The sequence below is a fragment of the Pollachius pollachius genome (assembly GCF_949987615.1).
Source record: "Pollachius pollachius genome assembly, chromosome: 12".
Taxonomy (NCBI): Eukaryota; Metazoa; Chordata; class Actinopteri; order Gadiformes; family Gadidae; genus Pollachius; species Pollachius pollachius.
This window is the reverse complement of record NC_136945.1, coordinates 4,799,010-4,813,516: the sequence shown is the minus strand read 5'-3', so window position 1 is coordinate 4,813,516 and position 14,507 is coordinate 4,799,010. Positions and strand designations below refer to the sequence as shown.

The window sequence follows — 14,507 nt, the reverse complement described above, 5'->3', positions numbered from 1 at the left end:
CGAGTTCAAAAACCTGTATTTCTATGACTCGCCACCTATAATGGATCAATATATTTAACATTTTCAATAAATGTGCAAGAAGCACACTCAGAAAACAAATGTTGTATAAAAGGAGGTTATATTAAATAGTATTATTCACTGCTTACCAATCCATACTTTTAAAGTCCTTTGCCGCCACCTACTGGTAAGAAATTAATTAACATGTTTACTCATGCGCAACAAATATCTGATCAAAAATAAAATAAATTTATTAGCAATCACAAGGAAATTATGCAAGACATCTACGAAAATCATTCTGAATAAAAAGGCTAATCTCTTATTTACACATTCTGCTAATTGATGGTGGATAACCAAAGCACATGCACATACAAATTGAAAATAAGCTATGGTTGTGTGGGTATATATATTATATAATAGATATATTATATTACAAAAGGTAACAAAGCTTTACCCTATTAACCTATACAGGCTCCTGGTTTCAAAGCCACCTACAGCAGCGTAACTGCTGAACAGTCAGGATTGCAAGGGTCATAGACAGGAAAGAAAACAGAACAAACAAGAGACATTACAAGAGAAGATGAAGTGATTTTAGTTTGAAAGACCAAGGTAGACAATCAGGCAGAGATGAAGAAGCACATAAGAAAACACAAAAAGGACAATCAAACCGACCGAATCAACTGCTGCAGATAAGATATATAAACATACGACGCAAACGTGATCACCCGTCATAAGAAGAGGCTGAACTGTTCATAATCAATGATAGTCGCTGTCCTTATCCCGTAGAAAGGATTGGACTTGTTTCGTATGGTCGGAGTGCACAGCCTCATCCTCCCTTGGATTGCTAAGGCTTTGGAGAAGAGTTCATGATTGAAAAGAGAAGAGGGGACGTCAATGGATTTGCAAGCGTCCAGATCTTGTACTGGAGTAATGCAGCGACAACAACATGAGCCACGCTGACCCACACTGGCCTGCACTCTCAAGGTGGTATTGTGTAATTGATAATCGTGTCATATAGTGATAACATTAGTAAACATATTGCAATCAGCGAGTGGCAAGCGTGACTAAATACATTATCAAGTGACAATAGAAACAGCGACAGTGAAATAACATTCAAAACTACCCTCGACTCATTTACAAATGTAATATCAATCTCCTTCCTTGAAATGGTCCCTCTACAGGAGCCCATTTATACTTTGTCATTGTAGTATCTTCAGTTGCATTGTAGGATATCTTCATGTGAACTGGGTTCGTTGATCAGCATTGTGTATACATCAGGGGTGAATATCGTTTGTACTATTGAAGTGAATCAGGAGGACAGGTGATAGGTGGACGCAATCCTCAGGCAAACATATTCAGGTATCCGTCTGTTGGAGAATACTTACTGAGCAAAAGGCACTTAAAACTATGCTGGCCTGTCTTAGGGTTTCTAGCTATGACTACCTTTCATCCATTCACAAAATTTCTATTTGATCTTTTCTGTAAACACTTGATTTTAAGACACATAGAAAACATTCCTCATATGCCAGCATCAAAACAAAGGAATTTGCCCCAAGGTACTAGAGAATCGAATACGGATGCAAACCCACAATCATTATTTGGCAAATGAAAGTACAGTCAGACTGTCAAGCGAACCCACACCATCATGATATAACAATGATGTCTGCCATAAAATGCAACCAGAGTCATACTGTCTGCTTGCAAAGGATTCTGGGTTGAAGACATTTTAACCCACGTGAACCCGCTACAAAATAAACCCAACCATGACACGGACACGGAGCGACTCTGACGACAGGATGCATTACAGACGACAGACCCACCGTTTAGCACTAGTAACGAGCAGAAAAGAACAGAACCCTATGGACTGTTTGCGTGACGGGACGCGATATTACACATTTATGGGGAGGGGAAGGTGGTGGTGGTGGTGCGTGGTTTGGTAGTGAGTGGAGAGCTGGATTACTTCACAGAGGCATTGGAGAGGATGACTGTATGAGGGAGCAACGACTGTTGAGTTGGGCTGGAGGGAAAGGGGGGAGGGGAGGTTGGTTTGTCGGTTGGTTGTGGAGGGAAGAGGGGCTTTTCAACCATCAACTCCTCATCTTCAGCTTCTCCGCGACTTGGAGTGCTGGATAAGCCACTGCAGGGTGATGTCTGAGGTCAGGGAGAAGAGCAGAGGCTGTTTCAAGACGTGCTGTTTAATTATGAAGTTCTATTCATGATCCTCATCTCCTTTTGGCTTCTGCCCTCCCACACCAGACAAATTGGATAAACCATCGCAATTCTCTTTTTACAATTTTACTGTCTCTGTAGGCTATAGCTGTATGTTGTCGTTCTGAAGAAAAGTTCAATCCAATTCATATTGTTAACACGCCTACTTCACCTGAGTGAATTCAGATGCAGGTCATTATGGAGCTGGTAGTGGTAATGTCTCTTACTCAAGGCGGCCTACAGGTAGACTGTGGCTATTGAAAGGCTAACGTTAACCACCATGCTATCCTGCCCATGTAGGATACTTTGTGCTTACCTATGTTGTCTTTCTCTTTGCAGGAGACGGAGTAGCAGCAGATCTCCCTGTCCTGAATAGCAGAAAGGTTCCTGCAGATGGAGTATAATTTGACCAATAAGGTATATTGACAACAAGACATAATCACACAAAGAGAAAGGGGCTGGAACACACAGCTCAGGAGGACAGAACTAGGGATGGGCATTAGTAACTCCCACATTCATGTATTTTTTAACTCTAGAAAACGTGTATATTGACCACACACTTCAACCAAAAGAGGAGATGAGAGTCGGTTAGTTTTGTAACTCTGTGGGTTTTTTTTTTTATGCGCAAATGATTGGACATCACAGTCATTTCGTTTCTTGTTACACAAGTTAGACTACTTACTCTATCAGAACACTTCCACACGCAACTCTTTCTAGACGCGATATCTATCAAGCCAGAAACCAGCATAGCAACTCTATGCGGGCTTTCATTCAACCAATGCTGACGTCCGAATGGAGTGCTTCAGGCAGCCCCTCCCTTAAAGATACAATCATAAGTTCTGAGAGGCTTACATTTTCTCAATAAGTTGCTTCTCATCAAGTGCGTTGGGGAGATCTCTTTTGTTGCCAAGTACTAAAACCTGATGGTAAGAGAGAGAAAGAGCGAGAGAGAGAGAGAGAGAGAGACATTGAGAAGGTGAAACAAAGAGAGAAATTAAAGACCAAATGTGTTAAATCATTCAGAGCATATCTTACTCTTGTTATAAGTCACATTTCCGAATAAACCAACATATTAATGTTCGACCAAACATAGAAGGGATTTGATTAGGAACCATCATTTCATTTAACAACATGACATCAACGTGACATCCATGACATCCATGTTATTAAGGAGTAGTTAGGAGTAGAGATGGGTGATATGGCCTAAAATCCATATTGCGATATACATTGCAGCCTCTTGCGATAACGATATATATCACGATATAAAATCATAAAATAACCGTTTCAGAACAGGTTACATAGACCCTAAGGAAAGCCAAACTGCTAAATGTATTTAAAAAAAAGAGAAATATAGTATGTCATTTCGAGAACATTTATTGTGAAACACTGTAATCATACAACATAATGTTGCAGATAAATAAAATTAGCATTGGGTTTCTTTCCTTTAGTGCAAACCATTCTAAAAGGCACTACACTTAGTTTAAGTCCTTGGTTCTTAAATGCCACCCAAGATGCAGAGAACAGAAAAAACGGGTGTCTTTCTAGATAAGGAACAGACACTGTACTGACAATTAGGGATGGGCATGATTAATTGATGATCGATCATTGATTGTTACGATTTTTGTCGATTATGTGATATTTTTAACCATCAAAAGGAGGTTGACCCAGCCGGAGAGGTGGTCTCGGAGACGTTGCTCAACATGGAGCAAAGAGGAGACGGAACGTCTTTTGGATATTTGGGTCCGATATCCAAAAGACATTCCGTCTCCTCTTTGCTCCATGTTGAGCCACCACCCGACGGTCCGACAAAAGCAAGTAAAAAATATGCTGGAAAACATAACTTAAAAATGCCGATGCATTTAACACATTCCGAGTCAGGATGAGGGAGAAGGAGTTGGACCAGTCCGCAGATCAATGTATATCACGCTGGATATCCATGATTGTTGACTTTCACCGGTGCTTCCCCCCCCCCCCCCCCAGACCTTTTTGTCCAATGATTTAACCCATTCAGACCGGATCACGCGTCTGTGCGTGTTTACCTTTAAGACCGGATTGCGCATCAATGCGTGTTTACCATTAACCCATTTGTACCGACTGCGCGGAGCAACATTGTATCTACTAGATACAATGTTGCGCTGCACAGCAGCCGGTACAAATGGGTTAACGTTCTTTGCACACATGCAGGTTTGTTGACGAATTCTGGCACTGTTGCGAAAATTGCAATGTGAAAAGGAATTGCACCAAACCAAAAATTAAACATTGTATTTTGCGTCATCAACATGCATTATCGCGATAGAGCGATAGAATTAAAATCTCTATCGTAGGCCATTTTTGTATCGTTTATATCGCGCATTACTAGTTAGGAGTGAGGACACCTGGCCCAGGGATGTTACAGTGTGTGTCAAACACTCTAGTCACTAGAACATCCTGCCGCTCATAGGCAAATGTACATGTAGTGAGGGAAGTAGGCACAAGCAACTGGGATAACGATGTGGACACTGGAGATGAACCCGGTACATTTTGGTCCGGGAGTCAAAAACCCTAGACACTACGCTGTCCTGCACCCATTACACCCTCACCAAATCCACCCCAAGCATCTATTCATATATAACAGTATATATATATATATTTAATTAAGACTTATTGTTATTGTGCATTGCACAGTGGAGGAAGCCTGGAATACAGGCATTTCGTGCCTTTTAATGACTTACATTGTTGTCATTGTGCATATGACTAATACAACTTGAGAACCACAGAAGGTTCAAATGAGTCAAATGCAGAGGATCGATAAAATAACTGTCATTACACTGCTTGGACCGGAAGACATTAAGAGCATCTGGAAGGCCATTGAGTCAGCATGTACCTTATCCCCCACCTTCCCCAAGTATCTGTCAGCTGAGATGCCATACTCCTATAAAATATCCTGCCTCGAGTTAAAAAGTGTGATGGCAGCAAGGTCTTGGCAAGAGCACCTTACAACCCCACTGGGTGCTGTGAGAACTAATTGCGAGACCAGTAAGTGCGAGTGTTGAGGGTCACTTAAAAATATATATATCTATGTGATAAAACCAATATCGGCCAAGAACATAACAGCGGAAGGTTTCAATGCTCGCAGAGCAGAACAATATAACTTACGGGTATTCCTTGTAGCTGGGGTTTGTCTAAAAGGTTGTGCAGTTCGTTCCTGGAAGCTTCCACCTTCTCTCGGTCTGCAGCATCCACCATGTAACTTCAGAGAGAAGGGGGAAAGATAGAGAACTCTCAGCTGTCCATTGAGGCCTCTTCTACTCCTTATGTTCACAAACAGTTATGATAACTATATTTTGAGTCACATTTGATTAATGCGTGTCAATTCATGCATGTGATGAATTGAAGTAGAATAATATAGCTTTATACTACTAGTTATGTCAGGTATTTTGGATTTTAAATGATGGGTTTTCAATTGCAAGAGGTCTAACTAGTAGTTTAAAAATGCATCTCAAAGCTTTACTATCAAATAGTTCATAGTTTTACAGAAAAGAGATATGCATGACTGAGGAAATTGGGAATTGTGTCAAAGGCTTTCAACTGTAACCACCCCTTCTAATGTTAGAAACAGGAAGTACTGTACGCAAGTATAAGCGTTATGAGAGTCAATGTTTCACATGTCATGGAATCAAAATAGTTGTGCTAGGTGAGCTGCTGTTGTTCACAGAACTCATCAAAATCTAATTATTTCTATTCATTTACTAGAGGAAACCAAGGTATATAGGCTTCAGTTCCTAGGGCCCTTCATGTGGGAGGCAGATACCTACACAATAGCATTGACCCCCCGACAGTAGCGCTCCCACATGCTTCTGAAGCGAGGCTGCCCACCAATGTCCCATATCTGTGGACAGAATACAATATCACAGTAAGCCACTTTAGCATCACAATGCTATTTGCCATTCTGATAACATTACAGCACACAATTAAAAAAAAGAAGACCCTAGCGTACCTTTATTGTCACGTTGCCTTTTGTTACTTTCCGCATGTTAAAGCCCACAGTGGGAATCATGTCTTCGCTGAACTGACCCGACTGTACGAAGAGACAGATGCAGAAAGGTTAACAACAAACAGCAGGCGTTTTCCTCCACGAAGTAAACACTTAACACCTAATTATCCTTGATGTAGGCTACACATATAATTGTAGGCTATAGGAACAATGCTGGGGTGCAAGCATATGCTTGTAGTAAACGGTATCCTACAGATGCCAAATCAACCAAACATTTGTTTACTTTGGTTGTACAGCCTACTCCCCTTACATCCACCTACTTGTTCAAAAAATAAGCGGAGGCCTAAATTGAGCAACTTTCAAAAGAACCACCACTTGCTTAAAACTTCATCAGCAATATATACCTGTTTCAGTTTTAATTAAGTCGCTGTTTTTTTTTAAAGTTGCATATTTACACTAGAATGTCTTGAGGGCTCATTTGTGCAAACTGCAGAACTAATCACCTGACCTGATCAGCTCAATAGAGCAGATCTGTAATCTCGTGACGAATCCATACATGTGGGGAGACTTAGTATTTTAACGTACAAACTTCTAGGTTTCTACAACGCGTGTCAATTATACGTAAGTGCCTATTGAACACCGGGTACTCTAATAACCCTAATGTGAGACAATGCTGACGGAATGGTTGCTGCATGTATATTCGACGAGGGTTTTCCCCAACGTACGAAGTTGACAAGTGGGTGTGTTTACAAAATGCAACGCTGTCTGTGTTGACATGTGATGTCGGAGAGCGCCCTCCTAACTACGGGTTCAACGCATGCACTTGTTAGTTGTGCGTGCATTTTAACGATACACATGTAATATTATCTACGTACAAAACACTAGGAAATTGCATATAACAACAAAAAAGAAAGCCATTAGGTTTGGGAACCACCCAAGAATATTGTACCAATTAAAACATACTGTTAAAACATGTTCGCGGTGCTGTATTGACGGGTAATACTTAACAATGGTGAACCATACACTCTACTGGTCGATACATAAATACATTTTGGGTACATATATAGTGACACAATATTGCATGGATCATTTTCAGGTAGTAGCCTGGGGCCCACACTGACTGTGCTTGTTTCGTACTCACCGCTATAACGTTGACGAACGTCGTCTTTCCCGAGTACTGAAGTCCCACTAATGTCAGCTCCATCTCCTCTTTCCAGAACAGAGAGCGGAACCAGTCCAAAAGCCTGTTCATGAGAGCCAACATCTTGAACGACTCAGTAGTTTCACAGATCTTCACTGCTGTTTTCACTCCCGTTTACTGTCTGCTAGTCTCCTGCACAGGAAGTAGCTGCGTGATGTCGTGTCATGTGACCTTTCAGAAACTCTGAGCGTCTGACCGGCTACGTAATTGACGCAAATTTAACCTAATTATTTCTGCGTTAATAATTGCGTTTCTACGTTTTATTTTGGGCGCTGTAATGCTTTTCTATTTTTTATTTTGAGTTGCTTCCATTATTCTGCAGTTTTGTGGCGACCCAGTTACTTTGTAATGAGCCTTTACAGCTTTGCTCTACACCCATGAATTTGTCCGATTGATCTACAGAATAATATGGGTCTACCAGAACCTATAGTCTTCAAACTAAAGTACCATACAAGTCTATAATATGCACTTTTTAGATTCCAAATCAACAAAATTGTGGAAGACCTGTTATCTGAGACACAACGTTTCCACGTTTTATTAAGGGCACTGTTCTGCTTTTGTATTTCTCTTTGTTACTAACATTGTTCTGTGGTTTAGTTGTCGAGATTTTACACCTATGCTTTACTCTCATGAGTCTATCAGTCCTGATTAAAATTCAACATTATATACCTTGGCCTACAACTAAAAACAATTTTTTAAACATCACAATCTAATCTCATCTAATATATATATATATTAAATACACAATTTCAGTGGGGGATGTATTGGAATGTGAAAATTATACTTTGCCTTGCTTATATACTATCTATCTACCACTGTTCTGTCAGGAATCACTCATGACATAGATTTAACCATTTATTGCATGAAATGCTAATACAATTTAGTTTGGCTGTATGGTTCCACTCTTTTCTGTTGCTCCCTGCTGTAGGATTTAAAGCATGACATACAGATGTCAGATACAGAATACCAACAGCATAACAACATTTGACAATAGGGAGTGCTCTTCTTTAGCGTGTTTCCTCAAAACAAGAGGGATTTACCTCTTTCAAAGTGCAAAACTTCTGTGTTGTTGTAGTAACTTTAATACATATTAAAGACCCCTTATAACACTTGGAACATGGGTAATTACATATCCATTATATGTAATAATCAGCCTATCTCTTGGGTGTGAGACATTCTCCCTTGTTAGTAATTTAACTTATCTAAACATTATGTCGTGTTCTATGTTGAAGTAACAGAAAATGGCTCCTCAAACCCGTTTCTGTTGATCCTAAATTTCTGATTCACCAGTTGCTGTGACAACCCTTGTTAGAAAAAAAAGAAAGAAGGAAAGATGTCACCATGGGAAAAAATAGACCTACAAAGTAATTGCAGCATGATTCCTCAACCATAAATTAAAAAATAATTTAAATATTTTTCATTACCTGCGGCCTGACAAGAGTGTTGTATTCCCCGGGAATTGCTGCACTCATGGTGGTGGTATAAACAGTAATTCTGAGAATATTAAAATTAATTAAATTTAAAAATTCAATTCAGCCAATTAGACAATGATCAATGTTTATTTATGGGTACTACATAATTTAACATAAACGGGATGATGTCAGAATAAAATGAAAACATGTAGGCTACCAATAAGTAAGTAAGGTTTATGGTTAGAAACTATCAAATGACCATTGTGCTTCCTTTACTGCCTAACAGCCATGTCAAACAAAGACCTGGTTCTATGTTTCACTAAGGCACTGAAAGCCTCTCTGTGCCCGAATACCAGACCATGTCCAGATATTTACACCCAACAAGCGAAAACAATAGATAAGGCAAAAAACTTTAGCTAAATACTGTGTGTTAAAACCCACTTACCCATTGCACACTGGATACACAGACAAAACCTGTACACAAGGGAAAGGCAAGTGTTAATACTAAAACTTATGTTTGGATATTTTAAAAAGGTAGAATTTCAGCTTGATTTCGATGTGTTTGTATAGCCCATACCTGATAAAGAGTAGCCAAGTTGATGTTTTTCTGTCCAGTAGCATCCATCGCCTTGACGGCTTCGTCTCTAAAAGTACAAAAATAATATGTACGACTATACCATCACAAACCTATTCATGTTGTCCTCTTTAATATCCAGAAAACTCTGGTTATGAAATTAATATGTTGAAGATGATTATGACTTATCATACTAATATTTCTAGCTATCAAGACCGCCACAAACCTTCGACGATGACCCCCGCCTTTGGAAGGCTGCCAATGGTCAAAGTTTGTCTCTACACGGTACCATCTAGAAATGAAAACACATACAAACATATTATCTAAATCCATACCCAAACACTGCCAGCAGCTGTCTCTGTGGATCATTGCATCATTGTCATTGGTTTACTAACCCTCCGTTCAAAGGATCCAACGGCCAGATATCGGCAGGGCCATTCCTGTCCCTGGTTATCACCTTTCCTTCCCCCGGCCGCACCCCCGCAATGATGTAGTAGACCCCTGTGATAATGGGGGTCTTGGAAAGCCTAAGAACAGCCTCCTGGAAGTCCACTGCTCCTTCTAAGGTCTATGGGTGTGGATGTGTGTGTGTGTGTGTGTGTGTGTGTGTGTGTGTGGGGGGGGGGGGGGGGGGGGGGGTATCACATATACACAATGTTTGCACAAGCATTTTTTATCTCTGATCACTGTCACTTTCTCTCGTTTTCAGTATAGGCTACACACTTGTATCCAAACTCTCTCTTTACCTATGTCTGATGACTAAGCCTTGCTATGCACAGAGTCAATCACACACTTTCATCAAAGTTACTCACGCTGCTTATTGCTTATTACTTTTTAGCTCGGTTGACTCACATCTAACCTTTTTCGTTCCTTGCATCCAGGCACAGGAGATGGCCGTGACTTTTCTACACTGTTGATCTTTGTATTTATGAATCTGTTCAGGGTTGATGGGTTTAGTTTTTAATCAATATACAATATAACAGAAGTCACATGCTAGCGCTTATGATTTGTGGGATTACAAAGGAAGCCAGGCGACAGGCATTTTGTTCATTTATCGTTGTTATTAATGATTGAATGGCTACACTTAGTTTATGTAGGTTGTCGATTAATGATGTCATGGTGATTCTAATATTTCTCAAGTTATTTATTTTTTAAATCGTTGACCAATAACAATAAACCACTTGAGGAAAAGCTACGTTATATTATAATATTTTTAGAAGCAATGACATAAGTTCCAACAATTAGCTCCAGAAAAGGATAAAACATTCAGGGCTAGGCCGGAGCCCTGAAATTGTAGGGGTCATGACCCCACTCCAACTCACCTCCCTGATCAACCAGCTGACCGGGGATCTCTTCAAAAGGAGAGCAGAGACTACATTCTTCCACCAGTTCCACCAGCGATCCTTACCTGAGGACAAGCCACCAACAAGCAGTACATTTATACACACAAGGTTGCTGTAGGAGAACAATGCACTGAATCTTTACAAAAAACTAAATGTTGGATGAGATGGAAAACATGGTCTTACCACGCTGGTTCCCAGATATGGTGAACCTTTTGGGACTCTGTCCTGTCCACAGGCCCACGTAACCAGCAAATGATGTGCCACGATACGCCACCTTTAAGGTAAGTTATAAATAAATAAACACTAAATGGCTTAATGGCTTTCTTTAAAAAAGTTCTTAACGGCAATAATCTTTGCAGCTGGACGACATCGTACTACCATGCCAAATTGAGGTTTAATAACCTACCTGCCCCTTCTTCATAAAGTGTATGTTGACAGTCAGATTCCTCAGTACTTCCTTTGGGTAATCAAGGTTTCTACCATGGTACACATTTCCTTTGTTGTCTTGAGCAACAATGCTTGTACAAAATCTATAAATAAATACAAGAGGGTGGTCATTCATTCAAGTGTTGCATCACAGTTTTGGGAAACTCTCAACATACTTTTACCAGTATTTCCATTTTCTAGTCAACTTAGCAGTAGCGTGCGGTGACCCTAAATTTCAGTGGGGCAGAAACTACTGGCGTATGACCACACCCACAATTTGTTTTTGTAATATGTTTATATTATATACATATATAATATTGTATTATACATCATATATATATAAGTTATATATACAAGTATACATAATATATATAAGTTATATATATAAGTATATAATATATATATATATATATATATATATATATATATATATATGCTTCACATCACTCACACCCGTGGCCCACCTAACCCCTTGTCCTGTGCACACAAAGTAGACATGGGAAACTAAACACAGCCTTTCCCTTTGAGCAACCCCTTAGCCATTATTTCTTTTCATAACATGCTCGGGAGAAAGTTATGTTTTAAGTTTTCCCCCTATCCTTCGTTTGTTGGATAATGTTTCTGTCCAGTCTGTCTGGGCCAAGCTGTTTGATTTCTAACCTCTCTTCCATTTTTAACCTCTCAAATGTTTTTTTTTAACAGAAACTCAACACTGTTAATCACAGGTGCAAAATCACTCGCCATATCCGCATCTGATCTAGAAACGACAAAAGATATGCGCAGAATAATTTGAGTAAAAACAACAACAGTTTTAGAATATGACCATGGGGCAGACTACTTTACCACCATATAGGCGTCTTTTAGCGCGGATTGCAATTCTTATTGCAGCCTGCAGGGTTATGCGATAAACATACGGAGGAACATGGTCGCTGAGCTGTCCTGCCCCACATTGCATGACACGTTAAACTCAACTAGAATCGCCACCATCATCCAAAATTTGATGTCAACAGACTAAAATAGTTGGAAAGCCTACAGAAACTATAGTTAATGTGAAATTCACATTATTAAAAGGAACAATTTTTTTGGGAGCATGCATTTGCAAGTAGTTCACTGCCCCACCTGCCTATATGGACGGCACCCGCCTGCAACTTCGTAACATTAAAGGGGACATATTATGAAATCAACCCTTTTCCTGGGATTTGCGGTGTTGTTTTGGGTCTCTGGTGCTCCCACACACATACAAACTTTGAAAAAATATGATTTTTTGAGTGAGATGTGCATTTCTGAAAGTACCCCGCATACAGTTACCAAACGTGTGAGTCAGTTTCGGCGCCCCCTCCTACGTAGGAAGGGGGCACAGTTGAATATTACCTCCCACTTCCCCACTCCCCTCCAATCAGAGCATAGCTACGATTTTGTGGACCAGCGGACGAGCAGCTCCGGCGGGGGGAACTCGGCGGCAGCCCTGCAGCTAAGCTCCGGGAGTACAATCTCTTTCTCTGCCGGACTGCCGCCCGGAGGAGGAGACATGGAGGAGAAAGGGATTGTACTCCCGGAGCTGAGCTGCCGGACTGCCGCCGAAGCTTCGGTGTTCTTCGGGAGCTGAACTGCGGCCGAAGCTGGCAGGTCCAGAGGGGGTAGGTCTCGGCTACAGGCCGGCAGCCCGGTACAGTCTTTATATGCCCTGGATTACACATATGTTGTTTGTGGATTTAAATGATAAATTTTCATGCAAAGAAAACAAAAAAATCTTCGCGAAGAAGTTTGATAATGTTAGGTTTTGTGTGAGGCCGCTTTGTGAACTACAGCTCTTCGCTGCTCTCGACGCGAATGAACCACCCGCACTTGGAACTCATGTCGATCTCTCTGCTCCACTTCACGGCTTTTTTTCAAGGGGAGGATAAAAGCATTGAAAGAGGTGAAAACCATTATAAGTCGGGGCATGCGGAGAGTTCTTGTCAACGCCAGTCGCAGGGAGCTTGACGTCACAAACGAGACATGTAGTCTTTCTCATTATGTTTTCTCGACAGCCTTTAACTGAACAATTGCACAATAAACGGTCAAACTCTTGACATGAAAAATTATCATTTAAATCCACAAACAACATATGTGTAATCAGGGGCACATAAAGACTGGGACCAGAAAATAATTACTTTCTCTCCATTGAAACCCATTCATATTTTTCGATCTCATAGGTCTTATGGGCTTTACCGGAAAGGGCGTGACTTCGCCGCTCTATGCTGTGGTTCAGTCTGACAGTTCATTGGTCAATGGGCAGCAGCTCATTTGCATTAAAGCTACAGACACCAGAAACAGCGCATTCTGAAGGGACTAAAACAGAGAGGAATAGCGGTAGGCGAGATTTTTTTTCCCTAAAAGCTATTTCCAGCAAACAGCTTCAAAAACATGTTTTCTGGAACTCAAATACTATGTTTACTTGTTGGGAAAACACCATAATATGTCTCCTTTAAGTTACAACAGGCACATTATTAGTGAGGCTGTTGTTATTTCGCGAATATAGCAAAGACCTACATCATGTAATGCTTGGGAATATTGAACAAGGTGTCTGAGCATGGAAAACATACTTACGCAGATATTTCATAGGCAAAGTTAAGCAGGACAATGTCTGAGACGCTGGCTCCGGAGAGAGAAGCCATGCCACGGATCTCGCCTGCGTACGGCTCAGGAATATACTTCTCCAACGCAAGCACCACTGGAGTCACAGCTTTATGGACCCATTTTGGAACCGTGGTGCTGAAACAGTAATTCGAGTAGTTATCCATTTGTATGTATACCTACATATCCTGCCCTCATTGCAGAGATATCTCACGTTGAGTCAAAATAAACGTTCAGCTTTGTAAGTACGCACAGTTGCGCTATTACTAATCCTACTTTTGGGGTTGTATAAATATAGAACTCTAGAACGATATATTATAACTTTCATATTTATACATCAGCAAGAAGACACATAATCAGAAACTTACTCAATTATTTCTGACATTGCGGCATTCAGATACTCAGTGTCAAATACTTTCAATATTGGCGCCCATCGTGTTCCGGGGGGATCATCCAGGCTTATGTTCAATAAAGGGGCTGCAAACGCTGTAGTGCATGGCACTATGAGGGAAAACAAAACCAAAGCGGACCACATATTCATGCTATGTCTCTATCAAGTAGCCGAAAAACAAAAGCGTAAGGAAATGTGCAGAGGTTCGCGTCCCGAAGACTTAAGTGTTTTGGGGTAGTAACGGGTGGCCTGACGTAGGGCACATTATTATTCAATTATTTTCTGAGAGTGTTGTGTTGTATCACAAGATTGGCTACAACTTGGAATGTGCTGACATATCGCCTGATATCGACATGGCTATTGACA

General features: G+C 40.6%; 2 protein-coding genes across 2 annotated transcripts; both read right to left on the bottom strand.

Annotated features, from left to right (window-relative positions):
• Nucleotides 1-225: 225 nt before the first annotated feature.
• Nucleotides 226-7,506, bottom strand: LOC307084206 (ADP-ribosylation factor-like protein 8B). The gene is made up of 7 exons (XM_079748474.1): nt 7,320-7,506; nt 6,182-6,262; nt 6,000-6,073; nt 5,341-5,434; nt 3,058-3,125; nt 2,522-2,592; nt 226-2,148 (listed from the first exon to the last, which is right to left on the bottom strand). Exons 1-7 carry the CDS (start codon nt 7,440-7,442, stop codon nt 2,099-2,101), a joined length of 561 nt encoding a protein of 186 aa, XP_079604600.1. The 5' UTR covers nt 7,443-7,506; the 3' UTR covers nt 226-2,098.
• A 753-nt stretch (nt 7,507-8,259) lies between these two features.
• On the bottom strand, nt 8,260-14,291 carry LOC307084310 (N-acylethanolamine-hydrolyzing acid amidase-like; the record flags this gene model as incomplete). Its single annotated transcript, XM_079748641.1, has 11 exons — nt 8,260-8,301; nt 8,804-8,873; nt 9,237-9,265; nt 9,369-9,435; nt 9,592-9,657; nt 9,761-9,933; nt 10,688-10,773; nt 10,892-10,982; nt 11,115-11,238; nt 13,724-13,888; nt 14,119-14,291. The coding sequence occupies 11 exons, from the start codon at nt 14,289-14,291 to the stop codon at nt 8,260-8,262; spliced, it is 1,086 nt and encodes a 361-aa protein (XP_079604767.1).
• Nucleotides 14,292-14,507: the final 216 nt, after the last annotated feature.